Source organism: Barbus barbus (genome assembly GCF_936440315.1).
Source record: "Barbus barbus genome assembly, chromosome: 2".
NCBI classification, from domain to species: Eukaryota; Metazoa; Chordata; class Actinopteri; order Cypriniformes; family Cyprinidae; genus Barbus; species Barbus barbus.
The window spans coordinates 40,777,025-40,803,144 of NC_136730.1; the positions used below are offsets into that span (position 1 = coordinate 40,777,025).

The following is a 26,120-nucleotide window of genomic DNA, read 5'->3' on the forward strand; positions in this document are numbered from 1 at the left end:
TTTATATGTTTAAAATATACTGCTTAATTGTAATTTTAAATTTCTTACCGAGTGCAGTGATTTGATTTACGTTCTACTGAATTTGCGCCCCACTAACTTTAAATGTCTCAGCCAGTGTCAGTTTTTATAAGGTTATTAAAACACAAGTCTTCAAGGGATCACTCTGAAAGCATTGGTAAAAAGAAAACTGCTGATGTTGTTCTAATGAGTAACGTTAGGCCTAACATACGGCTAAGCCGAAGGCACCACAGAGGCGATATTCAATGATTAAAATTGATATTCAGTAAACAAAAGACATTATATTGAGTAAAGCAAATTTTTAGAGACAATATTAGTACTTAGATTGTCTATTTTTACTTCGCCAACAAAAACAGTTTCAAACAGAATCGACTGTCGTCTCTGAGCAGTCTCTCAATCAGTGAACAAATGTACTGGTTGAATAAATGATTCAATGATTCACTCATAAAGAAAATCACTTTGTCGCCCCCTACTGGTGGATAGATGTAACCTGCAGAAAGAATCACTGAAAAACATGTGGGACTATAATGTGCCCATTATCAGGCTACTTTTGACAGTTTGATATCCAACTTATAAAGCCATCAAACCACTTGTAACATCTTTAGGTAATAACTCTAGTTGTTGTGATTTTATGGTAACATTTTTGGCGTCCTGCCTAAAATAAAGATTTAAAAGCACTGTAATTATTTTACAGCAATAATAATAACAACAAAGATAACAAAATTCAAACTCTACAGTATGGCATTATGCTAAGGTTGTAAGTTTGAGTCCCAAAAAAATGCATTAACTGATTAAATGCATTCCTTGAATGCAATGTATGCTGCTTTGGATTAATGCACAATGCTATCAATATATTAAAAAAAATTAATCCTGGCTGACAAAGAGCTGATTGAAGACACAATGAACCACATCAACCCATCATGAACAACGTGATTTATTCTTTTATATATTTTAAAACAAGCTTAAGTTAAAAAGCAAATTTTGAGCTAAATGGATTATACATGCAGTTATGTGTCTTTTGTCAATCAGTGACTCTAGTCTACAGAAACTATGTGAACTGGTCTTATGGGTTTATCGGTGTATCAACAAGGACATCTAGTGGATACGGTAGAAATCAGGTGCTTTGGTAGCACTAGCACCTCCAAACTGCCCCTGAGCAGCTATATTTCACATTAAAAGTGAATACACTTGAAATTACTGAAGTTAAATTAAAATAATTTGACATTTTCTAAGTGTGTTTTAAAAAATACGTATACAACAAAGTATAAAAAGGTATGGATGTCACATTTTACATTAATTTGATGACTCAAAAACAAAATCAACAACCAACTGGACATGATTTATCAACTAATGTTCCATTATAAGAGGACATGATTAATAAATGGTTGAATAAAAACACATTTTAGTAACAACAGATTTAATCAGTAACAAAATTCAAGATGATGACTAGCTGGCAAACACAAAATAAATACACACAAATAAAAGAAATGGATGTTTTAGATGTTATTGTCCATCATATGATGAATTCTTGTTCTCCTGCCAAATCCTCTCCAGCTCATCCAGCTCTTTTTCGGTGAACGCTGCCTGTCCCCAGTTGGTCATTTTAGAGGGGGACTTGGTGCCTGAGAAATACATGAAAAACATTAATCTGGTGCTTTTGGAAATGGTATCTGCCATCTGAGTTTACACTCGGTCACCTGGTGGAATGATTCGAAGTAGGCCCTCCTGTTTAGAGACTTTGTGCTTCCAATTCTTTGTTTTGTTAGCTGCCCGTTCCAGTTTCTTTGTAACGGCCTGAAAAACAATAAAAGTCACTGAAATTCTGATCATTTACCTTAAAGGAACAGTACACCCAAAAATGCAAACTTGCTAAAAATGTACTCATCGTCAGGCCATCCATGATGTAGATGAGTTTGTTTCTTCATCAGAACAGACTTGGAGAAATGTATTATTGCATCACTTGTTCACCAATGCAGTGAATGGGTGCCGTCAGAATGAGAGTCCAAACAACTGATAAAAACATCACAACAATTCACAAGTAATCGTCATGAATCCAGTGAAGTGAGAAGCTGTATGTTTGTAATAAACAACTTCATGATTAAGACGTCTTTAACTTCAAATCACTGATTCTGGCTAAAATACAAGTCCCCTATCCATAATATTGCTTCAGGAGAGAAATCTGCACAGATCACTGTTTAAAAGTGTGAGTGGACAACAGAAAATTGAAGTATTTTTATGCATTATGGACTTGTATTTTGGCCAGACGTGGTTATTTAAAATTAAAATGTCTTGAATGAATTTGTTTCTTACAAACATGCAGCTTTTCACTTCACAAGATGTTAACTGATGGACTATAGTTGTGTGGATTATTATGATGTTTTTATCAACTCTCACGGTACCCATTCACTGCAGAGGATCCATTATTGAGCAAGTGATCTGATGAAGAAACAAACTCATCTACATCTTGGATCACCTGAAGGTTATTAAAGTTCATTTTTGGGTTTAAAAGTTTAAAATTAAAGTTTTTAAAAGGCATTTAAAAGAGGAAACAACAACCAACAACACTTTTAAGGTCTGTTCTATCTAATGAGATGGGCATCTGTGCAACAGAGTAAAAGAAGCCAAATTAAATATGTTAGAAACAAAAATATACTAGAAAAGGATAATGTTGATTTGACACAGCAAACATTATAAAAAGCCCTAAACACACTCTATCAGTATGAACCCGCTACCATGTATTCCTCATGTGCCCCCTCTCTCTGTCTTCTAAGGGTCTCCAGCTGCTCCTGTGCAGCCTGCAGGGCACGTTCCTTCTCTGCCCGCTCCCTTTCCAGCTCTTCTTTCTCTTTCTGAGACTGGGATAAGATTTTTTGCTGCTGCCGGTGAATTTGCTCCAATTCAAGCCTCTTGTTTGCCTCCTCTTGTAGCAGCCTGCAAATAAAACACACGAATGTTCTGCATAATGCGGTGGCCCAAAACATTGACTACTGGATGTGTATATACTGAATGTTGTGTGTTTGTGCACCTAGCCTGCAGTTTGCGCAGGGCTTCTTCATCATCTCTGGCCTGCCTCTCGTCGCCTAGTGCCTTTTTCAGTTGACGGTGCATATCTTCCAGCTCCTGCATACGCTGCCAATACTGCTCCACTTCATTGGCCTTTTCAACCACCTGCTCTTCCATCTGCATCCGAGCCTAAGAAGCAATTTTACATTTCTTTATTACATCAGGCCTGTTTCACACATATGCAGCACATAAGTGTAACTGCAGACTGATAATGTGCTTGATTGCACACTGACAGCAGAAATAGCGCATCATTTTTCTTTCTTTTATTAGTAAGGAACTGAATGCATCAACATGATCACTACAAAATAATAATAATCGCAAGTAAATACTAGAATCAATTGACACCCTGAATTTCAACAATAAAAGAGTTTACAAAAATTGACTTTTTAAATGTGGATGGCTCAATTTTATTAAAAATATAACATTTTGGCAGCAAGAAAATAATTACCTTGTTTACATTTTATTACCAGCAATACATCTAATTTATGAATAGATTACTCAAAGTTTTGGCCACTTATACATCACAAAATTATGTTGCAAAACCTCATTTCAGGCAGCCTCATTTACTGCTCGCTTGTAAGCTTACCCAGGTTGTTTCATTCAGTAAATTGCTGCAAAAGTGACATCAGTGTGATTAAATTTGAACAGAATTGGTCAAAATGCATGTATAACAGGTGGAAATGTCAAATGCATCTCTGACATCTTGTGATTGAATACCCCAAAATACACTTTAATACCCAGGAAACAGGGCCCCTCTCTTTCTCTCTCTCTCTCTCTCTCAATTTAAGGGATTACATATAATTTGCGGGTGTCAGGGATTCGCTATCAATATGCAAGACAATCCTGGTCCTTTTAGGAGAGGTGAGATGTCTGCTAGTGGGACATAGTTAATGCTGCCATTACCATTTTCTCTTGCTCCAGGTCTCGTCTGTATTGGTCCAGTAGTTCTTTTTGGGTCTGAAGTCTTCTCTGTTCCTCCAAATCACCCCTCACTGATGCTTCCTGCAGGTTCTGCCACATCCAGACAAAATGAAAGCATGAAAGGCTTCTGTGAGCCTGATTAAATCCCAAAGTACAAGCACTAGTACTATTGTACAAATTACTATTGAACAAAAGCATTTCAACACTTCCATCAATTTGTAAAAAACAAATGCACTTTACAATAATGCACTTACAGTAGAAGTATATGAGGCAAGGCATGCAGGATTATTTAAAAGCAGAAATGTGCAGATTATTAAAATGCTTAATGTTATTTGAAAAATATGTGCAATGCTGTCTAGTATATCTAGCATTGTTTGTGTAGTGCAAATGTTTCCAAGATTAGCAGCTTTGCATGTTTGATACAGGAGATAATAATCACACAATTCTCCTGCTGCCAAGGAGTAACCTTATTTCCTACTTGACAGGCAGTAAAGTACAGCTTAATGAAAGAACTATCCCTTGAGACTGAAGATATCAAACAGGAACCAGTGACTCTCAAAACCGCCTGTACACAGGAAGTGTGGCTTCATTGCTCAGGAGAGCTCTTTTGCAGGTGCCCTAAAATAAAGAATTTGCATAAGCAAAGCTGTTTTTAAGTTACATTTTTGGGCTTTTTTTTTAGCACAGCCACTTGAAACCACAAGGCTATGGCTTCAATGGCAGTTTTAACATTTTAACAGAGAAAAAAAATGTTCAAGAAATATCTACAATGAAATGAAAATGAGCCAAAAGGGGAACTGACAGTGAAGAGTACAAAAACTAAAATTATATTGTAATAGAGGAAGTACAGCAAGTTTAATATCTTTAAAGGTAACTCCCCAGTTTATAATATGAGTTTTTGTTTCCACCCTCCTGAAACACCACCACATGCCCCTAAATTTGTATAAATTTAAATTATACAACGGTAAAATCAGTACCTGTGTGGCATGTACAAACACAGACAAAGACAAAAAGTAAACATCGGTATGGAAAACACAAGGTGGAAAGATTTAATGACGAAGATGCCCAAGTAGTGATGCCCAAGTTGTTTCTTTTTTGTTAGACAGGACTCATTATTGTGTGGACAACTCTCTAAAACTCACTAGTGTCATGTCATTTACTTAAAACTCAGAGATGATCGTGTTGATCCACATTGGCAGATGGCAGTGTTTTATCAGAACTTCAAGGACACAATGGACAGCAATGCTACCACTAGATATACAGTAGAACTACTAAATGTACCTTTAATCCAATATCTCCAATAGAGATACTACTTAAATAGCTGGAAATAAGATGTTTTTAGCAGGTAACTTATATTTGTATTTTGCAATAACTCAAGGAGGTTTAGAGTACCTTGGTCAAGGCCTCCAGCTGGGCCTGCTTGCTCTCGTTGGCCAACTGCAGCTTTCTCATTCTGTTCGCCATCATCTCCTGTTCAGCTTTCATCTTGTTTCTCAGCTCCCTGCGTTTCTGTCTGGATTCTCGGTGCGGGGAGGAAAGGCCCTGCCTTATGCGGACAATGCAGTCCTGGATGGCTGAATACAAATGAACACATGGCGTTATGGATAGACAAATATTTCACAGTCAAAAGTGTAAACTCTAATGTGTAACCAGCACAGATACAGTATGTAATACCTTGAATCCACTCTTGTTTTGCCTTTTTATCCGATGCACTGATCTCAAAACTTTTCTCAACACATTTTATAATAAAGAGGTTTTTCTTTCCATCCTTGTCTGGTAAGGACTGCAAATACAGAGCAATTTAGATATTTAATGGGCGGTTCAGACAAAAAAAAAAATCTAAATTCTGTCAACATTTGTTCACTATTATAATTTTCCAATCCTGTATGCTTTCCTGCTGCTCTTAATGATTTTTGGTGGATAACAACTTAAAGCAATAGTTCACCCCAAAATGAAAATTCTGCCATTTGTCATCACCCTCAAGTTGCTCCAAATCTGTATTGAGGGTGAGTTTCTTTCTTCTGTTGAATACAAATAGTTGACTATGTTAATATGGAAGTCAGTGGCTACCTTCAACTGTTTGGTTGCCAACATTCTTCAAAATATCTTATTTTGTGCTCCACAGAAGAATTAAAACTCATACAGGTTTGGAACAACATTGAGGGTGAGTGAATGATAGACGACAGAAGACAGCAAATGACAAAATGTTAATTTTTTGGTGAACTATCCCTTTAAATTTTGGTCCTTTTCTTACACAAAACTTTCATACGACTTGCAATATTGTGCATAAATCATATGGGCTGCTTGTTTTCGTTTGACTGCCCCATTACCCATTGACTTTATTGTATGGAAAAGAGCAGCTTGAACATTCTGCTAAACATAAGAAATCATACAGGGTTTGATCGACGTGATATGGAAGCTTAATTTTGCCAGAGAATAAAAAAGGTAATTGCATTTTTTTATCTTGCAATTATGACTTTTAGTATGACTGCAGTATGACTGTAACAAATGTTCTGCTTTTACCTCAACACAGCAGTTGCGATCAAGTGTAATACATCCCTTCTGCTCAATGAGGTCTTCACTCACATAATAGGACATGTAATTGAGATGGAGCTCAAACCATCGCTCTGTCCAGTTCTTTCTCTTATGGCCTTTTTTCATCATATAGCCCTTTTTGAATAAAAAAAAACCCAGCAAGTTAATCACTTGTAAGGAATATCTGTTTATTTCTCCAGTTTTGGAGAGTGAATATTTACATTGGCTTTAACACAGACACCCACCTGCTTAATAACATCCATTACAAGTTCCTGATAGACCTCATGGATGCCCATGGATAGAGTCTGATGGTTTATGCCCTTGGTGAATTGTCCCATGCCAATAAGCTCAATCAGCTCCCAAGCATTCAAATGTTTTTTCTTTGCACTGAGCTGCATTTTGTAGTTTTCAAACCTGTCGTCGTTCCAGCTCCAACCCATTGCTGCAAACAGTCTGCGCAGGAAGTACTCGAGCTGTTACAATGCAAAGATACAGCGTTATTTCCATTTGATATCATGTAATTAGAAAAAGATATAAAAACAATAAAAGCACTAGAACCAACCTCTTCTGTGACAATGTGCAGTGGATATTTATCTTCAGACAGAAAGTTGAAGATGCACCAGACTTTGAAGGTCTCAGACCCTGAGATGAGCAGATGTTTGCCACTGATGTGCTTTGGTGCAGATAAAGTCCAGCACATCTTATTCAGCTCGTTGAAGTCAAAGTTGGCCTGGATCTGTTATTAAAATATTAAAAATAAGTGAGCAGAATTCATAAGCAGAGGCATAAAATTGGTCTCGTCTTGAGTAACTGCAAGGGTTTTGATTCCAGAAATGACCTATTAGGCAGCAAGTAAGGAAATCTGTGAACATGGGCAATGAAAATTAATATATCTCTGTCAATGCATAAAAGCATGCAGACGTGGACAAGAGGTTCAGTTCTTGCTCAAACCAAACATCAGAATGGGTGAAGACCTACTGTAGTATGTCAGAAACTGTTGATCTTCTGGGTTTTTCACACATGAGAGTCTCTAGACTAGAGTTTACAGAGAAGGGTGTAAACAACCAAAAACAGAATGTAACAGGTTCTCAGGAAGAAAAACGCCTTGAAGACAAAACGACTTGAAGAATGGACAAACAGGTTTGTGCGGACAGGAACTTTTACAGAAGTTATAACCACACATTGCAGCAGTGCTACAAAGAAAAGCATTTCTGAATGTAAAACGTGTCAAACTGTGAAGTCGAAAAGAAGCAGAAGAACTCAACAACTGCTGTAAGTTAAGAACAGGACATCGGATTGAATGTTGGGGGAAAGCAAATCATATACTATACATTCACTTTCAAGGAGAAAATATATAGAAACTTCTGACAGATTTGGGATCTTTTTTTCTTAAGAAAAACATTCCTAAAAGCTACTGTGGTTCCACTTTGTTTAAGAAAAAAAAGTATAAAAAAATAAGCAGAAATCTTCAACTAAATCGAATGCGGTAACTAAAATATGAGGAATTATGTTGAGAATATAACACTAGAGAACAATGCATGATACCTGTGGAACAGTTCGCTCGTCAGTATGCCATTCATGGGTTTATTTCCCCTAAAATTACAAAAATTGAGCTTCCCAGGCACCATCAAAACATTTCGAGCTGTCCACTTGATCTCTTTCCAGCTCAACCATTAGTGAGAGTTTGGTGGCGTGGCTAATGTAGCAGACTGAGCCAGATGTGGAACCATGGCCGATGCTTAACATGGCAAAAAGAAATAGCAATTTATTTACAGATTACAATTTTTGGAAGCTAAAATGTGAAAATTAGGCAAAATACACAATGAAGTAAAACAGGGGCTAAACACATTGGCGGTAGGTTTACAAGATATTACGTTTCAATCATTTCTTCTCAAAATGTATAAGCAAAATTTACATTTTGTCCCACATTTCAGCACTTATAAAGCCCCTGATAAAATCGTAAGATATTGCAGGGATAAGAATAATCAAGCATTTTAAAATATGTGACACAAGTAGCACAGAAACTACATACTTAATTTTCAACAGTCACTTAAGTCTTATTAAATGTTCATTTTCAGTAAGAGGCAAAAAATAAATGAATATGTGAGTAACAAGTTTCGGTCCATATGAACTTCCTTACAGTTGTTTTAGCATTTTAGGTCTCATCTTCTTTAGTATTTGCAAGCTTTTTTTATTTTTTATTTCCAATTTAAAATGTGCTAAAATCATTAATACATGTCCTAATTGCTGAAATAATACAGTGGGCTTCAAAAGTGTGAGACCACTAGGGAATATATTTTAAATAGCTAATTATGCAATTTGAGTTCAACTAAAAATGTACATGAATTTCAAATCTTGAAAGTTTTATACATTGCCCTTTTGCTTTAATGACAGGATCATTTTATGCAGCAGTATGTTTAAAGAGCATCTTAAGTCAGCGTGACAAATGTACTTATTTGATAAGAGACAGTGTGTTTATTACCTTACTAAGTATGAACATGTTCAGGTAGGCCATGTATCCTTGTGTTGAGACTGGTCCTTCATCGTCATCTTTAAAGTGCTCCTCCAGGGCTGAAGCGTTATGAGGGATTTTCATTATGGTGCACAGGTTGTGAGACAGCACCTACAGAGAAACAGACATCATCATGCCAAATAAATATAGATCAAGCGTGGTCAAAAGTTTTGACACACTTCACTGAATTTATGCTTATGCTTAAATGCCTGAAATTAGTTTTGTAGACATGTAAATGCCATACTAACAAACTAATTTTAGCCATTAAAAACTCAATACGGTAGTGATGATAAAGCATTCTGCTTTGTATAGAAGAAAATGTTGATTTATTCAGTCTTTTTTTTATTTTTATTATTGTTGTAAAATAATAATAGCCTACTAAAGATAAAGCATCTTTTGTGGGTTAGGTCTAATGCATCTTTTAAGTTGATAAAATATCAAACTTTGCATAAAGTGATCATCTAAAATCTAATTTTATTTCAGTGTCTCCACTTCAGTGCACCTACATCTGCATACACCCATGAGAAAGTCTTGCAAGACTGATCAGGCGTTATTCAAGCATGCAAACATTTAGTTTCTCATTATAGTGTCTATTACTTTCTGCAAATATCTATTACTTTGTTTGTAGCCCGGTGGGAATAATCTTGGTTGCAATTATACTGTATGTATAATTGAAATAGATTTTCACTTAATCTAGATTATAATGCATGTATGAATAAATATGCGCATAACTCAATACGCGGAAACTAGAGCTCAAACGGGTGATTTCTATAGTTGACAGGCTAGTTTGCTTACCTTTAACTGGGATTTGGATACTTTCCCATTACAGTCTACATCCAGAGCAGTAAAGGCGTACCAGATGGGTTTGAGTATTTCGTCTCGGGATAGCATGATAAACTAAAGATGTCAGAGCTCCTGTAAAACTGATCCTCTTCTCTCAGCGCGCGCCGCAACAGCGCGACTCACGTGACCTGCACTTTACATAAATCTCACACATTTACAAATAAACCGTAATGTGAACCAAAAGAACCTAATATGTTCATTTTATCCGTGCTTTCAATTTTGGCGTTGCCCATTTTAGTGTTTTTTACTACAGTCAAGCGTTTTATCCACGTGCGCATTAAAACAATATAAACCTTATATTCAATATGTGCGAATTATTATTTTCAGATGAGTCGACCCATTAAGTAAATCTCTTAGTATTAGTAATCTTCCGCACAAGATTGTCACTCATTTTAAAACACTTGTTACTATGTAATATAGGCTTTTTGCTATGTGTAAATTAATAATAAAGTGATAAGCACTTGTTACGCACGAGACCATTCAGATATGCGCTAAAGCTTCCTCCTCTGCACGCTTCTCCCCTTCAAACTAACTTTTGTGTTTATTACTTAAGTTGCTAACTTGTGTCTGCAAACACTGAACTGAAACGCATACTTACTGCATGTGAAAAAAATAATAAAAAATAAAAAACATATGTATTTTCTAATAATTCATTTAAAAAAAAAAAAAAAGTTTAATAACATGCACTATGTCACAACACAGGACATATCATTTAAATGCAATAATTAAATTGTGTTCCCTAAAACAATGTTCAACCAAACAAGAGCTTTGTTTTCTTACAGCATAAGTATTTGGCCACATGCAGCACACATTATGAATCAGCAAGTCTTTGTTAAAACAATGAGTCTAAATCTATAAATAGAAATGAATGCAGAAATACATGTCAGATGGCATCTATCATGCCATGTGTAAATGTAGCAGGCATTGAAAACATAAAAAAAAAAAAAAAAAAAGATTTCCTGTATTTTCTGCACTGCATTCACAAACTGAAAAACAATAAAAATAAAAAAAAGACACTGCAGTGCATGTTGGGGAAACACTACTTCTTCTCTGGTGGATACCCCTAGTCCTGAAAAACAGGTTTAGTAAATGACCTACAACAAACCATTGGTATGAAGTCAGAGGAGGAAGTTTAAATGTTTCACATAAATGAGATCATGTACTAACAATCTTTGACAGTCTTTTGGCCTTGATTCATCTTACAAACAAGTTCAAGAGACTGCATTGTTTTTCAGTTATTTCCTTTTCATATTCTTGAGTATTGCAGTACTGACTACAATATCATTTCAACCATTTCAGACCATTTCTTCATGAGCCCATTTAAGAATAACCGCAAGTAAACAGTAAAGCTGCACAAATATTTACTTTAGTCTTTTTATAGAAGTTTTTTTTTTATTTTGATCCATTTCAACTTGACATTATAAACAGATCCTCATAATAAACATTCATTATGTATGCATATTGTTATTTCTCAACGTGACTGCTGTTTGCACTCTTTACAACTATTTTTGCCAAAAATATTTATTTTTGACAAAAGCAAAAAAAAATCAATGTAGCCTATGCATATCCAAACATCCGAGACCACTAGTGAAAATGCAACTCATATTATCAGCATAACAATCTAAATGATAAAAATTGAACTGAAAAATGTATTATTTGGCATGTGGCTTTAATGCCAGCAGCTCTTGATCTGACCTTGACCTGAGCTTCTTGTGCTTCAAGGCAAGCAGGAACACTGGGAAAGCATCACGACACACCAAACATCCCGTTCATCTCTTTTTATTTAAAAATTGCAAACAGGTTTCTGCCTTTTAGATATCTATATCATAATGAACTAAAAAATGCTATCATAGCGCACAGCTTAACCTCTGTACAACTGTCGTGAAAGGGTGATTACAAAAGTTCATAATTTGCTTATGTAATCACTAGTCATACTTCATCAGTTAATTGACCAGTTCTGCTGTTTCACTTCCCTGTAAAGATGATGCTATTCTCAGAGCCTCTTCCAGTGAAGTCTGTTCATCGAGCTGCAAGAGCAAATACAACATCTGTGTTCAATTATACACACATAAGCCCAGCTAGACGTCAATGAGTGACTAATTGCTGGAATAAATTACATGACTTTGCTCAGATTTTGTTTCCTTGATTTGCAGTCTGAATGAGTCAATGTCTGCTGCAGACGAGTCAAAGCAAGTCGGCAGGTTTCAAGCTGTCGAATATGACAAATTTCACAAAAAATTGTGTAGTGTATGATGTGCACAGGATGCAATGTTTTTATTTTAGCTCCAGACTCATAGCAGTTACTCAAAAACCTACATTAATACACAAACCAACTGCAATCAACCGGCCAAAATCTGGCTTTGACTTTAAGCAACGAGCACTGAATTCCTATAGATAGCAAATCGAGGTAAAAATCAGGTCAAAATTGTGATGTATTCCAGCCTAAGTGAACTATACCTGAACAGCAATCTGTGTGCCATTAGAAGTAGCCAGAAGTGTAATTGGATGCGCTGATAACTCCTGTATGCTCCTGGAAGATGATAATTCTGGAATCATAGTAGTCATCTGGAAAAAACAGGAAAAAGAAAAGAAAAAAACAGTTCATGTGACCACTTTATAGACTGCTGTGGACATGATGGGTTTTTTTTGTAGGCCAAAACCCAGAAATATGTTAGCAATTTTACAAAGTCTAGTTCCATCGCGCTTAAGTCAATGGGTTTTTTGAATGGGTTTTTGGTTAAATGCCTGAAGTTAATCTGTGGTTAATAAAGTCTCAAGACATTTTCATGTTTTATTCTATGACAAAATACATCAGTTATACCCCCTTTTGCTTTTTTTTTTTTTTTTTTACAGCTTTTACTCGATTTGAAAAAGGCATTTGCTAACAAATGGCTTAATAGGACTACAGAGGTTGAAAGAAAAGGTTATTTTAAATAATGTCCGAAAGAGCTGTCAGAAAATTAGTGATGGTGATGTTGAAGTCGTGCAGGTTATTTATAGCCCACGTTTAGCTTTTTACTTTTGGCGATTGTGTTAGGCTTCTATTGTGTTCATTAGTGATGATTATCATGATGAACAAAATGTGTAAGACTCAAACTTTTGTTGGTCACAGAGCTTATTTTCTGCAATAATCCAAAAGCCAGTGGCAAGATCCTATTGGGTTCTTGTGAAGGGAACCAAACTACAGTCAACACTGAATGAATGAGGCACTTATATAGCACTTTATTGTGTATTGCTGTACACCCAAAGCGCTTTACAGTCATGAGGGGGGTCTCTCCTCAACCACCACCACTGCAGCGCATATGCACACAAATCAGCAGTGGGCAGAACATAGTTATGTGATAATTAAGAAGAGAAAGTTTGATGTATTTGCCGAAAATAAAAACCACAAACATAAATATACTTGTTTGGTTCCCAAATTTACAATAGCCAAAAGCCTACACACCTGTCCTTCAGTCCCGTCCTCTGAGACCACAGTCACTGAATGAGCCTCCGCTGATGATAGCAAGGACTCAGTGGGTGGGATGGTGATCATACTGCCATCTTGTGTTACCATTGTGATAACATTCCCAATAGCCTGTCAGAAATCACAGAATTTCCCAGTCAGCACATGTATTATGATTAACTTCTGGATTTCCTGTAGAAGTCTATGGCGGCAGCACATATAAATAATGACAATGTCATGAAATTTTTTTGTTATAGGGTAGGTTTTTTTTTAAAAAACATTTAATAAACATGCAGTCTTCTCACAAACTGTGTAGATGCAAATTAATTTTTTGTATAATTGATATAATGTTTGCAAAATTATGAATTAGATTTTTGTATATTTGTATACAAGTTACATTTTGAGGGTTTTTTTTGTTAGTGTTTTTTAATCACTATATCTCTATATAGAAATGAAAATATATCTATCTATCTGTGACCACCCTGCTGCGTAGAGTTTGTGTTATAAAAATATTTGTATATATTTTGTTATGTGTCTGTCTATTTCTATTTACATGTGAATATAAGTTTAATTGAAATTACTTTAATGTGTTATAATGAGTTTGCACTGGACAGTCCAGCTGCATTTTCTGAATTCTGGTGACAGCTGAGAGAGAGTAGAGTTAACGTGACAACTTCAGCGCATCCTCAGACAACAAAAGAGGACCGCTTGGGCAACCACTAACTCTTGTCTCTGTCTCTCTCATTCAATGTCACGAGAGTACTACAAATTTTAGAGGCACCGCTGGGATGTTTATTGGGTGGTTCATCTTCTTGATCAGCAGAGCCCCACCCTGTAACATTCATACTTACCTACAAGCAGCAGTGTGAAGTGGTACTGCAAAACTGATTGAGCTGTGCATACGCCTGAGGTACAGTGACTACTAGAGGCAGCAAAGTCAAGTCAGTGAGGTAAACGTCCACTTTCATCATACAGTCAGCCACTGCAGATAAAGATGGATACACTTCAGAGCCTTCACGAAGAAATAGGTGAACGACTATGTGCACTAACACGAGGAAAGCTCATAGAACTCTACCAATTCTTAAAAATCTCGCCTGTCTTTAGTAAACCTCCTCAGTAATCATCTCTTAAGAAAAGAATTAGAAGAGCTGGAGGATGGAGGCATGGCTGAGCTTCTCAGCATCAATGAGAAATTAAGTGATTTGATGATGACTGATATAAATGGAACTGAGCTGAGGACAGAGTTAAAACCACCTGAAAGAGGAGAAAGTTTAGCTCAAAGACAATTGAGACAACTTGGCAATGCATCTGAATCATTGTCTGCCATGTATGTCCTGCTGTGTCACAGATTATGACAAGAAGACAGATAACGACTGACAAGGCACGTGGTGATTCTACATCTGCGTTTCAGGGACAAATCACACCAGCAATGTGGTACAAAGACTTTAAAATTTCAGGCCTCATTGGTGAGCCAGATCAGAAGGACAGATTGTCATTTTCAAGTCTTGCACGTCAAATAGAAAGTTGGTTAAATAAAGGCTACCTTGAGCGAGATATTATTGATTCAGTCATTCGAGCGATCACACCTGGACTTCAGTTGCGTAGTTATCTTGAAGGCAGAAAAATGCAACAGAACTATACAAACAGCTCACTGCAGAAGCCCAGCGTGCTAAAGAAACGCCACAAAGCTTTCTCATTCGTGTTCTTTATCTGAGAGTGAAAATTCTGTTCGCTTCACAAGATGATGAATCTGGCTTAAAATATGACCCAGCTTTAGTTCAAAACATGTTCCTCCATACCGTGTTGACTGGCTTACAGAATGATCGTATTCAAAGTGACCTCCAGCCATTCCTGTCTGACCCCACAATTTCAAATGAAGTGTTGCTGGAGAGATTAAATGTTGCATGTTCCCATGAGACAGAAAGACAGAACAAACGGAAGTCCGAACGCAGTGTTGCTGTGCATGTCACACAGTTAAATGAATCAAAACAGACAAAAGTTGACCTGATGTCGCAACTGCAAAGCTTAAGCAGTGAGATAATGCAAATTAAAGAAACAATCCAACAGCCCTCACCTGTTTCTCAGTGTTTTGCAGTCAGTAACAAGGCTCCATTGATGACGATGACTCGTCAGCCGCTACTAGATTTCTCACAAAGTTACCAGCCGGTAGCAGAGTGGAATAAAGAGCTGCCAAACCAAACATGGGGAATAAGTCACCCAACGTATGAACAACATCAGTATCCACTGCAGCTCCATCACCCTAAACCACAACAGAACTTAGTTTCGCAACAATATGACATCCCAGCCTCACAGTCTGCAACCATGTTCAATGCCATTACAGCAGCCTCTGCAACATCCAACGTCAACACAGTATGCAACGCAGCCATCAAGATATGCTGTCACCCCACAGCCTCGCCCACCACAGTTTAATACATTGCCCCAACAGTATACAGCAACATCGCCACTACCACAGTACCCTCAGCAGTTTCGACAGCCACGTCCCTCAAGGACAAGACAGTGTTTTTACTGCCAGCAAAGAGGACCAGAGGAACCATGCACCCATTGTTATTGTTGTAGTAGCAGTGAGCACTTTTCAGCAGGCTGCAGAACCAGAGGTGCAAGATTTCAAAGTAAAACGCCTTTAATCAGAAATGGGTTGCCTCCACAGAACAGGGAGTGATCCGAACTGCAAGAATGTCCCACCAACGTTCACTGTGAAAATGGAGAACAACAGTTTGAGTTGTCTCCACTTGATCACATTTTAACTGCTTCATGTCAAGTTAACAAATACTCACCTGTCACTTCTCTCATTGGCAAACAATGTCTGGTAACCTGCTACATACAAGGACACAAAACTGAGGCGTTGTGGAACACAGGTTCTCAAATATGTATTGTAGATGAACAATGGAGAAACAAGTACATACCTGAAGTGAAATTGAAGGATATTTCTGAAGCAACAGAAGCTCCAGATGGCCTGCAGCTTGTGGCAGCGAATGGGACCAGTATGCCTTATGTTGGATGGGTAGAGATAACTTTCAAATTGGCTTCCCCTGTTGATAGTGTAAAAGAGTTAATCATTCCTGTCCTCGTCTTAAAAGATCAAAGGTTATCCAAACCAATCTTCTGCTACAATGTGATTGAACAAGTGATGAGACAGAGTGAAGCAAGTGAAGATAATGAAGTGAGTAAAGGACGTTTGCACAAGATTGTCAAGTATGCCTACCCTGGCATGAAGAAAAATAAGATACAGACCTTCATTAATCTTGTGACTACTGAGAATACGGGTGAATATTTCGTGAAAACAAAGAAGGATCCTGTGAACATACCAAAATGCACAGTTATGCAGATACCGTGTCAAGTTAAAATGGCATATATCTAGCAAGACACTGTTTTCTTGTTTGAACCACATATAAACCCACAGTGTACAGATGGTTTAGAACCTCTGGAAACCCTAGTAACTCTTCAGAAAGGAAGTCGTCCAGTGGTCAAGATCAGCATACAGAACATTACAGACCATGATATCAGGCCTGCAGGGAAAACTGAGCTTGGAACAATGCAATCGATAAAATCTGTACTACCAACTGCAGGATCACATTGTGCAACAACAGCTGTGATCAGTGGGGTTCAAAAAAACACTATTGCTAATGAAAGTAACGTAAGAATTGTGGGACCCACCTGCTGATGTCAGCCACTTGCCTTTGCACCAGCAAAAATAAAGTAAAACAGCTACTATGAGAAGAGTGCCATTTATTTTCAAGGTCAGATGATGATATTGGGTGCATCAAAGATCTTCAGCTAAGTATCTCTCTGATTGACCCCAAGCCACTGTCAGGATTTCCACATCAGGAAATGAAGGACTACCTGCACGACTTGATTGCCCAGGGCTGGATAGAGAAAAGCCATTCTCCCAACTCTTCACCAATCGTATGTGTTTGTAAGAAAGATGGCAGCCTTAGGTTGTGCATTGACTACAGAGACCTCAATAGGAAGACACTACCTGATCACCAGCCTATCCCGAGAGTACAAGACATTCTAGACAGTTTAGGAGGTAATGCCTGGTTTTCTGTATTAGATCAGGGCAAAGCTTACCATAAAGGTTTTATGTCTCCAGAGAGCAGACCATTGACAGAATTGGGGTTTATATGAGTGGGTTCGTACACCATGGGGTTTATATGAGTGGGTTCGTATTCCCTTTGGCCTCATGAATGCACCTGCAGCATTTCAGCATTTCATGGAAGAGTGCTTAGAAGGACTTTGAGATTAAATTTGTGTGCCCTACTTGCATGACATCCTGGTTTTCAGTAAGACATTTGATGGACATCTTGAAGCGATGAGAAAAGTGTTGCAACGTTTACAAGCCCATGGAGTAAAGCTGAAACCACGAAAGTTTGATATGTTCAAGAATGAGGTTCGCTACTTAGGCCGAATTGTTTCTGCAGAAGGCAGTAGAATGGACCCTGCAGACACTGTTGCTACAACAGCACCTAAAGAGAAAAGACCAAGCACTGTAATAGAACCTGCTGATTTACCTGCTGCAGAACAACACTTATCTGCTAGAGAACACTGCTTACCTGAACAACACTTACCTGTTGAAGAACGACGATTACCTGATCAACATTTACCAGAACATCAATTACCTGCACAGACGAATCCTGCAGAAGAACCATCTAGGGTCCGACGACGACCAAAGAGGTTCACATATGAAAACTTTGGAACTCCTACAAGCTACAGTGTACAAAATACAAGAACTTACTTTAATCCACACCTCATACACACATGGACACCAAATATGAATCCTTGGGTACCAATGCAGATTCATTATTCTCAGCCCTCACTTATCTATTATCCAGAAAATTAAAGAACTCCAATGAACCTTCACTTGACCAGGTCTCAGATGGCAATGCAGAACTGTACTGACAAACTGCCATCATATGGACACTAACTGCCTAACTGATTGCACTTATCTGTTGCCAACAAAGGGACTGTGACACTCATATAATGAACTGTTGTTGGGCCGAAAAAATAAAATAAAAAAATATGGACTGTTTAAAGGCCTAGACAAATTGAATGAACTGAATGTTCTGAAACTTTCCTTGGAGCACCTCGGAGAACTTGAAGTATTTGTTGCAATTGAACTTGACTGTTTCCTGTATGGACATTCCTTAGTGCCTTGATTCTGGGACTGTTGTTTGGGGCACTAGCTCATGAACTTGAATTCAGAAAAGCTGATAATCAGCCAACAAGGACTGTCTGTAAAACAGGAACATGATGAGTGATTACTGAATGTATGTACTGAATGTAAAAAAACAAAATTGAGAATAAGTATTGAAAAACATGTGACCTGGTACCTTTACAAGTGTGAAGTGAAACGATATGGACTGGTTTAAGACTTTTTGAATATTAAATTATTTGTATATATTTTGTTATGTATTTATGCATGTCTGTTTCTATTTACATGTGTATATACGTTTAATTGAAATTAATTTAATGTGTTATAATGAGTTTGCACTGGACAGTCCAGCTGCATTTTCTGAATTCTGGTGACAGTAGAGAGAGAGTAGAGTTAACGTGACAACTTCAGCGCATCCTCAGACAACAAAAGAGGACCGCTTGGGCAACCACTAACTCTTGTCTCTGTCTCTCTCATTCACTGTCTACATATCTATTTTTTTTATTAGAAATGCTGTCTTGAAAAAGAGCTGAAATAAAATGTGTTTAAGCTTCTTTTATATTTCATTCAATTTCAGTTACCAATTATTTTCAGTAACGAGAATGTTTTTTATGGTTATAGTTTTAGATATCAACACTGTAATTTTTTTCCAAGTAGTAAATAAAACAAAGATAATTGGAACATATTTTACAAGCAAATACTACACTGTAAAAAACTGATTTTCCATGAATTTGTAAATAAAATGAAGATTTTAAAATACTATTTCAGGCTTTTTCTTACTGCTAAATTTTGTGTAATTCAATGTGTTACTTGCCATTCCCTTGTGAAATTTACTAGCAATTTGTTGTTTTTTTGTGCAAATTGTTTCTACACCACAAATTTCATGTTTAATTCAATTTAAAGAAATTCACTTAACTTCTGAGTGAAAACTGTTTAAACCCCTTTTTTCTTTCCCTGTGTATAATAACCCTAATGCAAACCTGTGATGCTCCATCCTGTGTGATAAATGTTACATGTTGTTCTGTGACTTCAGAGATCTCAGAATCCATCTCTGGACAAGAGTCTTCACACTTCACAGGGCTAACAGTCATGGAAGGGTCATCTATAGCCTCTGAATACAAAACACAGCCCAGTTTCACTCAGAAAATATCATCAACATCTGATCATGTGTCTATAATCAAGATAGCTTTCAAAACCAACCTGAAGGGGGTTCAAAATAGCCCTCCGACTCCTCTTCTATAGGCTCAGAGTCATTGTGCGCTGAACGTTTGTGAATGACCAGTGTGGATATCTGCTTGTACGTCTTTCCACAGTGGTTGCACTTGTAGGGTTTGCAGGGAGTGTGCACTACATTATGTTTGTATAGACTAGAGTACTCAGTGAATCGCTTGTCACAACCAGGAACTGTGCAAACATACGGCCTCTCCCCTGCATGCAATAAAGACACTGGTTTAGACATTTCACAGTTAAAGCCATAGTTACATTTAGGCTAGATTAAAAATTATGATGAAATAATTAAATAAATTCTGTTACATGTCTTTTCAAATCCACATGACTTTCTTTTCTGTCATGAAAACACAAGGTCAGTTTTTGAATAACCTGGATACTTAAAGGGACAGTTCACCCAAAAATGACAATTCTGTCACTATTTACCTACTTATTTCGATGCAAACTTGTAAGATTTTCTTTTTTTCTGTGGAATATATAAGGAGATATTGTGAAGAAATTTGGTAACCAAATAATTGTGTAGTGACTTGACTTGCATAGTATGAACGGAAATCTCTGAGACACTTTTTAAATACCTTTACAAAGTCTTCTGAAGCCATACGATAGCTTTATGTGAGAAACAGAATTTATTATTTCTTAAAATCTTGAATCTGCACATTCTTCAAAATTTCTCCTTTTGTGTTGCACTTAAGAAAGCAAGGTTTGGAGCGATATGAGGGTAAGTAAAGTTTGACGACTTCAATTTCTGGGTGAACTATCCTTTTAAGGCTAAAGAGCAGCACACCTGTATGGATCCGTATGTGGTTCTTGTAATTGGTTGCGCTGGCAAACGCCCGATTGCAGCCTGGCTCTGAACAGTGATATGGTTTCTCTCCAGTGTGCGTGCGAACATGCACCTTACAGATGTTTGAGGTAGTGAAGGATCGTCCACAGCCCGGGAATGGACATAGAAATGGTTTCTCTCCTTAAAAGAACAGAGAACAAATAGATCAGTGGTAGGAGCCCAAGTACTGTGGTGGTACCGTGGTATGACAGTGGTAATAGGGCAGCTAATATGACTTCATATGAAGCTATTTTAAACAGCTTTTCAAATTCTTATGCATGCAACCTTTTGCTCACTTTTCAATTCCATGATAGCTTAACACTGTATTGTGTGATTCATATTTCCATGATATTCCAATAAATAGATAGTACCCGTGTGAATTCTGGTGTGCTTTTGAAGGTCCCCTGAGGTCTTGAAAGATTTCTTACAGTCCATCTCCTGACAGCGGTAAGGTTTTTCTCCAGTGTGCGTCCTGATGTGACTTTTCAAGCCATAACCTAATAGGAAATTTATTATACGTGATTAATATATAACAAATCCAAGTCCAAATATGTCAGAAATGCACAGTTCAAAAGTTCAAGGTCAGTAGGATTTTTTAATAATGTTTTAATGCAGAGTTCTTCAACCCTGTTCCTGGGGACCCACTATCCTGAAGAGTTTAGCTACAACCCTAATCAAACACACCTGAAGCGGCCAATCAAGCTCCTCAAGACTGCTTGAAAATTGCAGGCAGGTGTGATGAAGCCGGTTGGAAATAAACTTTCCAGGAGAGTGGGTCCCCAGGAGCAGGGTTGAAAACCTCTGTTTTAATGCATTAATTATTTGATCAAAAATACAGTAAACCAGTAATATTTTGAACAAATATTACAACTGGTTTCTATTGCAATATATTTAAAAATGTAATGTGGTGTCAAAGCTGAATTTTCGGCATCATTACTCTTCAGTGTCACACGATCCTTTAGAAATCATTCTGATATGATGAGTTGCTGCTCAAGAATCATTTGTTATACTATTGAAATGTATAATTGTTGTAATATTGAAAAAAGTTGTGCCGCTTCATATTTTTGTGGAAACCACAATACACTTTTTTCAGGACTGTTTGATGAATAGACAGCATTTACTTGAAATAGAAATCTTTTGCAACACTATAAATGTCACTTATAATCAAATGTAAGTGTAATGCACCCTTGCTGTGCATTACAAAGTGTTTTTGTTACCTGTTGCAAACTTTTTTCCACAGCCTGGTAGATCACAACAGTACGGCTTGTCACCTGTATGTGCTCTTTCATGTACCTGAAAAACAAAATGTAATCCTAATGCATTTTCATGTTTTATTTACAACCGCAAATATAAAAGCCATAATAACCTTAAGATGATTAGCAGTGGTGTAAAGCTTTCCACATCCGTCATAATTACACCGAAAACATTTCTCTCCTGGCGGTTGCGCACTTCGCCGAATTCCTTGACCCTGAAGAACGATCTAGAAAGAGAAAGGTTAAACATTTTTGAGCAACTCCGAGTTTGGCCAATGTATGTTTTTATGTTGCATGGGAAATTACATTCTCACCTGCATCTCCACAACACTGTGACGATCATTGGTGATCAGCTCAGAGTTAGTGAAAGAGTCAATTTCTTCAATCTGCAGGAAAGAAATCAAGATTTATAATTAGAATTTACATATTTTTACCAATTGTGCTAAAAATTATTTATAATATATGATATATAACAATGCTCCCTAATTTAATATTGCCAGCAAAATCATAGCAAATATATTGTGAATATCTTTGCATTAGCCCTAATCATGTTGGTTGTACCTTGGTTGTGTACTGCTCCAATGCATTGATTGTTTCTTGGTCAATAGTTGCATCTGTGTGCAAATCTTCTACTGTGCCATTCGTCTGGATGGCCAGAATGGTGTTTGGTTGCGACACCTGAACAGCATGATGAATGTAAGCGGTAGACCCGTCCTCCAACTGCACCGCCTGCAGGGTATTGGGTTCATATGTATCTGCCAATGCAATATTGATACAGATATATTAAAAAGCATGTTCATCTGAATCCCATTTAACATCTTGCTGCATAGTAAAACTAGAAGAAAGGAAAAACCTTTTGCAGTGTGGTGGATGTAAGCAGTAGTTCCATCTTCCAACTGCACAGTCTGACCATCCTCCAGTCTTAAGCTCTCATTACCAACAACCTCACATACAGATGAGCCCGTCCAGTTATTTGGCTCATCTCGTGTGAATAAAAAATTCATAACATCATAAGCATGTTCCTAAATTTAAAAAATCCAGATCACGTCTGGTGAGTCTAATATAAAGATTTGCTGCATAATAAAGAGTAAAATACCTGCTTTTGGAACAGCAATGTGTTGCACATAAGCAGAAGACCCATCTTCTAACTGGATCACCTGTCCTTCTACTATATTGCTGTCTGGGAAAAAACAAGCAGCACTCAGTTAATGCCTCGCTCAGAAAATCATGTCAACTGTGTTTAAAAAAAAAAGTATTATTTTATGGAAAAGCAAAAATACATGTAACTTTGATCTGATTATTTTAAAAACATGAAATACAGGAGTTAAAGATTATAGATGATTCGTGATAATTTTGATTTAATGTTTTCATTACTGTATCTTAGCTGTCTTGTTATGTTTGGCAAATAGATATAAAAGTTTGTTTCTGCCATATAAAAAAAATTAAAAGGTAATTGCAACTTTTTTTTCTCTCACAGTTCACAGTTCTTTTGTTTGTTTGTTTCCACCATTAAAAAAAAAAGGTAATTGCGACTTTTTCGCACAATTATCTTTGCAAATGCACGTTTATATCTCACAAACTATATAAACTCCCAATTCTGAGATTATATCTGACAATTCAGTTTATATCTGAGAAACGAAGTCTGAATAGTGAGATAAAAAGTCACAATTACCTTTTTTTTTCATGACGGAACGAGTCTACCTTAAATATATTTAAAATAATAAATACAAAAATTAACGCATTACCGTTAAATAAATGCAAATGCAACCAGCAAACGAGATAACCAACAAATTAGCTATTCTATATGTTAATTTATATCCTATAGAGTTTTATTACATCTTAAAAGTGTCATGCATGAACATTGTTTCTGCTCAAATTGTTGTTCAGGGGGCACGGTAATAAACATACCTTGAGTGTCGTGAGGTATATATGCAGTGGATCCATCTGCTAAAGTCACAGCCTGCAGACTGACTGTGTCCATGCTCTGATCACCATCTGAATCATTAACAGGACAATTAGAGATCGGCATAGACCATCATGACTGTAATACTGGAGTACACTGCCATTCAAATGTCTCTTATGCTCACCAAGGTTGCATTTACTTCATAAATATACAGTAAAAATAACAATACTATTAAATATTATTACAGTTTCAAATAAATGTTTTTTATTTTAATGCATTTTCAAATGCAATTTATTCCTGTGATGCAAAGCTGAATTTTCAGCATCATTTCTCCAGTCTTCAGTGTCACATGTGTCTTATACTTTTCTTAGTGCTCAAGAAACATTATTAATATCAATGATGAAAATAGGTGTAATGCTTAACATTTGTTTAAAAGGTGATACTTTTTGTAACAATGTAAACGTTCTTCACTTCTGATCAATGCAATGCATCCTTTCTGAACAGAAGTATTCACTCCTTTAAAAAAAAAAAAAAATCTTACTGACCCAAACTTTGGAATGGTAGCATATGCACACCTTTACCTTTAATAAAATGCCATTTTTTAGGAAAATAAAATGTTTATAAAGTGTGCAGCTCTGACCTGCAATCCCCACAGTCTCAGTTAAGCAGAGAGTGACCTCCTGAGCATCTCCCTCATGCTGGAAATCTGCTGACTGATTTACCTGAGCCAGCAGCATTATAACCTAGGACAAATCAAATGTTATAAATCAAACACTGTGACTCTATGATCACATTTATTTTTTGAGTTATGGAAACGTGGTCTCAGATTGTATATATCGTTGATTGCATACGGTTATTAAACATTCATGTATTCCTGTAAATTTGTCAACAAAAACATGGTACTGCCATGATACATATCCAAAAATTTTGTTTAGTGGCACACTTTCCTTACAGGTTAAGAAGGTTGATTGTCTCTTTTTATTTGCCCTCAGCTGTAATGCCTTGATGGAAACCTATTATTAAAATTGTATTAATTTAGCTTCTGCAGGGAAGATTATAAGGGTATTACTACTATTACAGCATTACTGAATTTCACAGGAAAGATTTGTTTATTTTTTATAAATAAAGAACTGTATTTCTTTAGTTAATTATTAAAGTGTTACATGTTACACGGGCTGATTTATTCATTTTTAAGTATTTTGGGGATTTTAAGAACAAGTGGAAATTTGCTGAATGTTTCATTTCATCCAAGTGAAATTAGCAAGCATTTAGACTTCATTTACATTACAAGATTTCACAGCAAAAAAGAGCAACATAGCGGTTGATACTAAAAGGCCTTTTACTTACTAAAGTATTAAGTTAAGTATTAATCGACCGATTAATTATGCATAACCAGGTTTCACAGGTGAACTCAAGGCAGAGATACATGCTGTGAACTGCCAAGATATCAGGAATCAGACAATTACAGCAGTCTTTAGTACATTCTGTATAAACATGGTTTATTACTGCTGCTGCAAATGTGATTTTCAGGAGCTGCAATGTACTGAAAATCGTCTTATCTAGTACATTAATAAGAGATGCATTTAGTGCTTCAGACACTTACCTCTCTAAAGAGCCCAAACTACCAGAAACAACGCACCGGATCAAATCATATGTATAATATTCCCATATATGAAGGCCCCTGGCATAGCGAAATAAAACAGTGGAGTGTTTTGAATCGGTGTTTTTCTTCTCTGGTTTTAATGTTAGATATCCAGTGAAGAAGACTATTCTGCCCCCTGCTGTTCAAGCGTGACAAACGCTACCAGTAAATAAATAAATAAATAAATAAATATTAAATTACATATATTGTGATATACAAGTAAATATATTGTTTTATATTTGTCAATATATGAAAGCGGCAATTCCTTATGTATTATTCAATATATTGTAATATATTTACACGATGTATTATTCTGTACAATTTCAAATATACCGTTACGCTATTTAATATATTGATCATTCGTATATTAGGAAATATATTTTCTTTGCATAAGGGGTGAATCAAGCTTCACTAGATTTGGATGGCTGTCCTGCTGGAACATCCATTGATCTCTGCACTGAAGGCATCACAATCTTTGCCTTGATTTACAGTGCATTACATACGTGGTCACTATATATATGCAAGTAATACTGCCAGACACAAATGCTACTGCCTCAAACCAAGGCATCAGATGCTACCAGGGTTTGGCAACCTCACAAGATGCTAAGGCATTGAGGGACCACGCAGATGCCGGGTGCTAAGCTAATGGATGGAGAGACCGAGCCTCTGTGAGAGCCAATAGAGGAACCTCTTGTGCAGCCGTGGCAGGAGCGGCTTTCACAGGAACCTCTCGTTACTCTGTTTACCACTATTTACATTTTCCTC

The 26,120-nt window shown here is 36.8% G+C and overlaps 2 protein-coding genes across 4 annotated transcripts; both read right to left on the reverse strand.

Annotated features, from left to right (window-relative positions):
* Positions 1 to 337: 337 nt before the first annotated feature.
* swap70a (switching B cell complex subunit SWAP70a) lies at positions 338 to 10,417 on the reverse strand. Of its 2 annotated transcripts, none has more exons than XM_079374149.1 (12): positions 9,845 to 10,008; positions 9,020 to 9,160; positions 7,100 to 7,273; positions 6,783 to 7,010; positions 6,526 to 6,672; positions 5,677 to 5,785; positions 5,395 to 5,576; positions 3,985 to 4,083; positions 3,044 to 3,210; positions 2,751 to 2,949; positions 1,716 to 1,812; positions 338 to 1,640 (listed from the first exon to the last, which is right to left on the reverse strand). In XM_079374149.1, exons 1-12 carry the CDS (start codon positions 9,938 to 9,940, stop codon positions 1,522 to 1,524), a joined length of 1,758 nt encoding a protein of 585 aa, XP_079230275.1. In that variant the 5' UTR covers positions 9,941 to 10,008; the 3' UTR covers positions 338 to 1,521. The 2 variants fall into 2 exon arrangements, with proteins under 2 accessions (XP_079230275.1, XP_079230274.1); XM_079374148.1 differs by having other exon boundaries at positions 931 to 1,640; positions 3,985 to 4,092; positions 9,845 to 10,417.
* An 838-nt stretch (positions 10,418 to 11,255) lies between these two features.
* On the reverse strand, positions 11,256 to 25,467 carry LOC306844070 (zinc finger protein 143-like). Of its 2 annotated transcripts, none has more exons than XM_079375941.1 (16): positions 25,317 to 25,467; positions 24,354 to 24,456; positions 23,719 to 23,805; positions 22,907 to 22,990; positions 22,664 to 22,792; positions 22,372 to 22,565; positions 22,125 to 22,196; positions 21,924 to 22,037; positions 21,775 to 21,850; positions 20,929 to 21,054; positions 20,519 to 20,698; positions 19,708 to 19,935; positions 19,488 to 19,618; positions 13,338 to 13,469; positions 12,350 to 12,457; positions 11,256 to 11,919 (listed from the first exon to the last, which is right to left on the reverse strand). In XM_079375941.1, the coding sequence occupies exons 2-16, from the start codon at positions 24,448 to 24,450 to the stop codon at positions 11,836 to 11,838; spliced, it is 1,842 nt and encodes a 613-aa protein (XP_079232067.1). In that variant the 5' UTR covers positions 24,451 to 24,456; positions 25,317 to 25,467; the 3' UTR covers positions 11,256 to 11,835. The 2 variants fall into 2 exon arrangements, with proteins under 2 accessions (XP_079232067.1, XP_079232066.1); XM_079375940.1 differs by having other exon boundaries at positions 11,697 to 11,940; positions 25,317 to 25,457.
* Positions 25,468 to 26,120: the final 653 nt, after the last annotated feature.

Coding starts and splice junctions, on each gene's coding strand:
- LOC306844070 (XM_079375940.1), bottom strand. CDS start 24,450: ATGCTGCTGGCTCAGGTAAATCAGTCAGCAGATTTCCAGCATGAGGGA. Junction 22,991..23,718: donor TATACCTCACGACACTCAAG/GTATGTTTATTA, acceptor GTTTTTTCCCAG/ACAGCAATATAGTAGAAGGA. Junction 22,566..22,663: donor CATCCACCACACTGCAAAAG/GTTTTTCCTTTC, acceptor TTGCATTGGCAG/ATACATATGAACCCAATACC.
- swap70a (XM_079374148.1), bottom strand. CDS start 9,940: ATGCTATCCCGAGACGAAATACTCAAACCCATCTGGTACGCCTTTACT. Junction 7,274..9,019: donor ACATGTTCATACTTAGTAAG/GTAATAAACACA, acceptor TTTTAATAACAG/ATCCAGGCCAACTTTGACTT. Junction 4,093..5,394: donor AGCTGGAGGCCTTGACCAAG/GTACTCTAAACC, acceptor TGGATGTGGCAG/AACCTGCAGGAAGCATCAGT.